Consider the following 1133-nt stretch of genomic DNA (forward strand, 5'->3'; position numbering starts at 1 on the left):
GTGCCCAAGCTCACACATCAGATTGAGGCAGGGATGGAGGTGGGCTGGTCTCTGGAATTAGGTCCCAGGCTTTCCCAGGGCTCTGCACCCACCCTTGGGGGCACCTGCCTCCTCCCCGGCCTCACACTCTGTGTCTCCCCATTAGTGTCTACATTCCAGGCCTAATCGCACACCCTACCCCATCTTTGTTGGGTGGCCCTGAGCAGCGAAGGGTAATCAGACAGCTCTGTCTTAGCTCCCAGGAGTCGGGTGGGCCAGGGTTGCTCCTGTCTCCAGAAGGGCCCTAATACGGGGATTCCAGAGAGGGTCTTTGGGGTCCTAAAATCCCATTGGCTTCCTGCTGCTCCAGTGGGCTATGGGGGCCTTGGAGGGAATGGAGCCCAGGGTGGTGCTGGTGTCCTGTGGTTGTGGTTCTGTGGTTGTCACCCCTCCCTCTGTGCCCCTATAATCTTTAAACAGACCTTCTCATCCACAGACCACCCTCTCCTGCCTTCCTCCCTTCCTTCTTCAAACACTCATTCATTTAACAAATATTTATTGAACCCGCACTCGAAGCCGGGTGCTGCTCTAGGTTCAAATGTCACCTTATGTACAAATGCTGGAGGAGACAAAAGGAACCGATGTTTATTGAGCAGACTGTGTACCTGATGCGTAGACACTCATATCTAATCTTGGCAGCAACAGCTCTGCGAGGCAGGCACTGTACAAACGGGGAAACGGAAACCCTCCCCTGGGCCTCATGGTGAGGCAGAGCCAAGGTTTAAACCCCGTCTCCAAAGTCCCAGCCAGCGCCCTGCCCGTGGCCCAGGTTGGCACCGTCCCGTGTGCTGGCCACACGCTCAGGCTTCTCGCTCTCCCAGGCTGCTGCCCACACCGCTCCTTGGGCTCGCGGAACAGACACTCTTCAAGGTGCTGCCGGGACTGGTGAGTGTGGGGGCCTCGGGCCAGGCGTGCCCCTGTGCCCGGCGGGGCCCCTCCTCCCCTGGCTTTGCGTAAATCTGGGCGCCAGGCAGGATTAGGCTGTTCTTCCCTTCCACGCCCACCAGGTAATCCATCCTGGCTGCCCACACAGCTCAAGTGCCGCCTGTGAGTCTGTGTGTATGGGGCGGGGGGGGGGGGGGGGGGGTTTGGGG

General features: G+C 59.2%; 1 protein-coding gene across 1 annotated transcript in view; it reads left to right on the top strand.

Annotated features, from left to right (window-relative positions):
- BPIFB3 (BPI fold containing family B member 3) overlaps positions 1–1133 on the top strand; it is an 18739-nt gene that overhangs the window by 5888 nt on the left and 11718 nt on the right. Inside the window, exon 6 of the mRNA XM_014456572.2 lies at positions 861–924. Within this exon, the coding sequence (XP_014312058.1) occupies positions 861–924 (64 nt within the window). The remainder of the gene's footprint in view (positions 1–860; positions 925–1133) is intronic.

This window comes from Myotis lucifugus, unplaced genomic scaffold (genome assembly GCF_000147115.1).
Source record: "Myotis lucifugus unplaced genomic scaffold, Myoluc2.0 scaffold_60, whole genome shotgun sequence".
NCBI classification, from domain to species: domain Eukaryota; kingdom Metazoa; phylum Chordata; class Mammalia; order Chiroptera; family Vespertilionidae; genus Myotis; species Myotis lucifugus.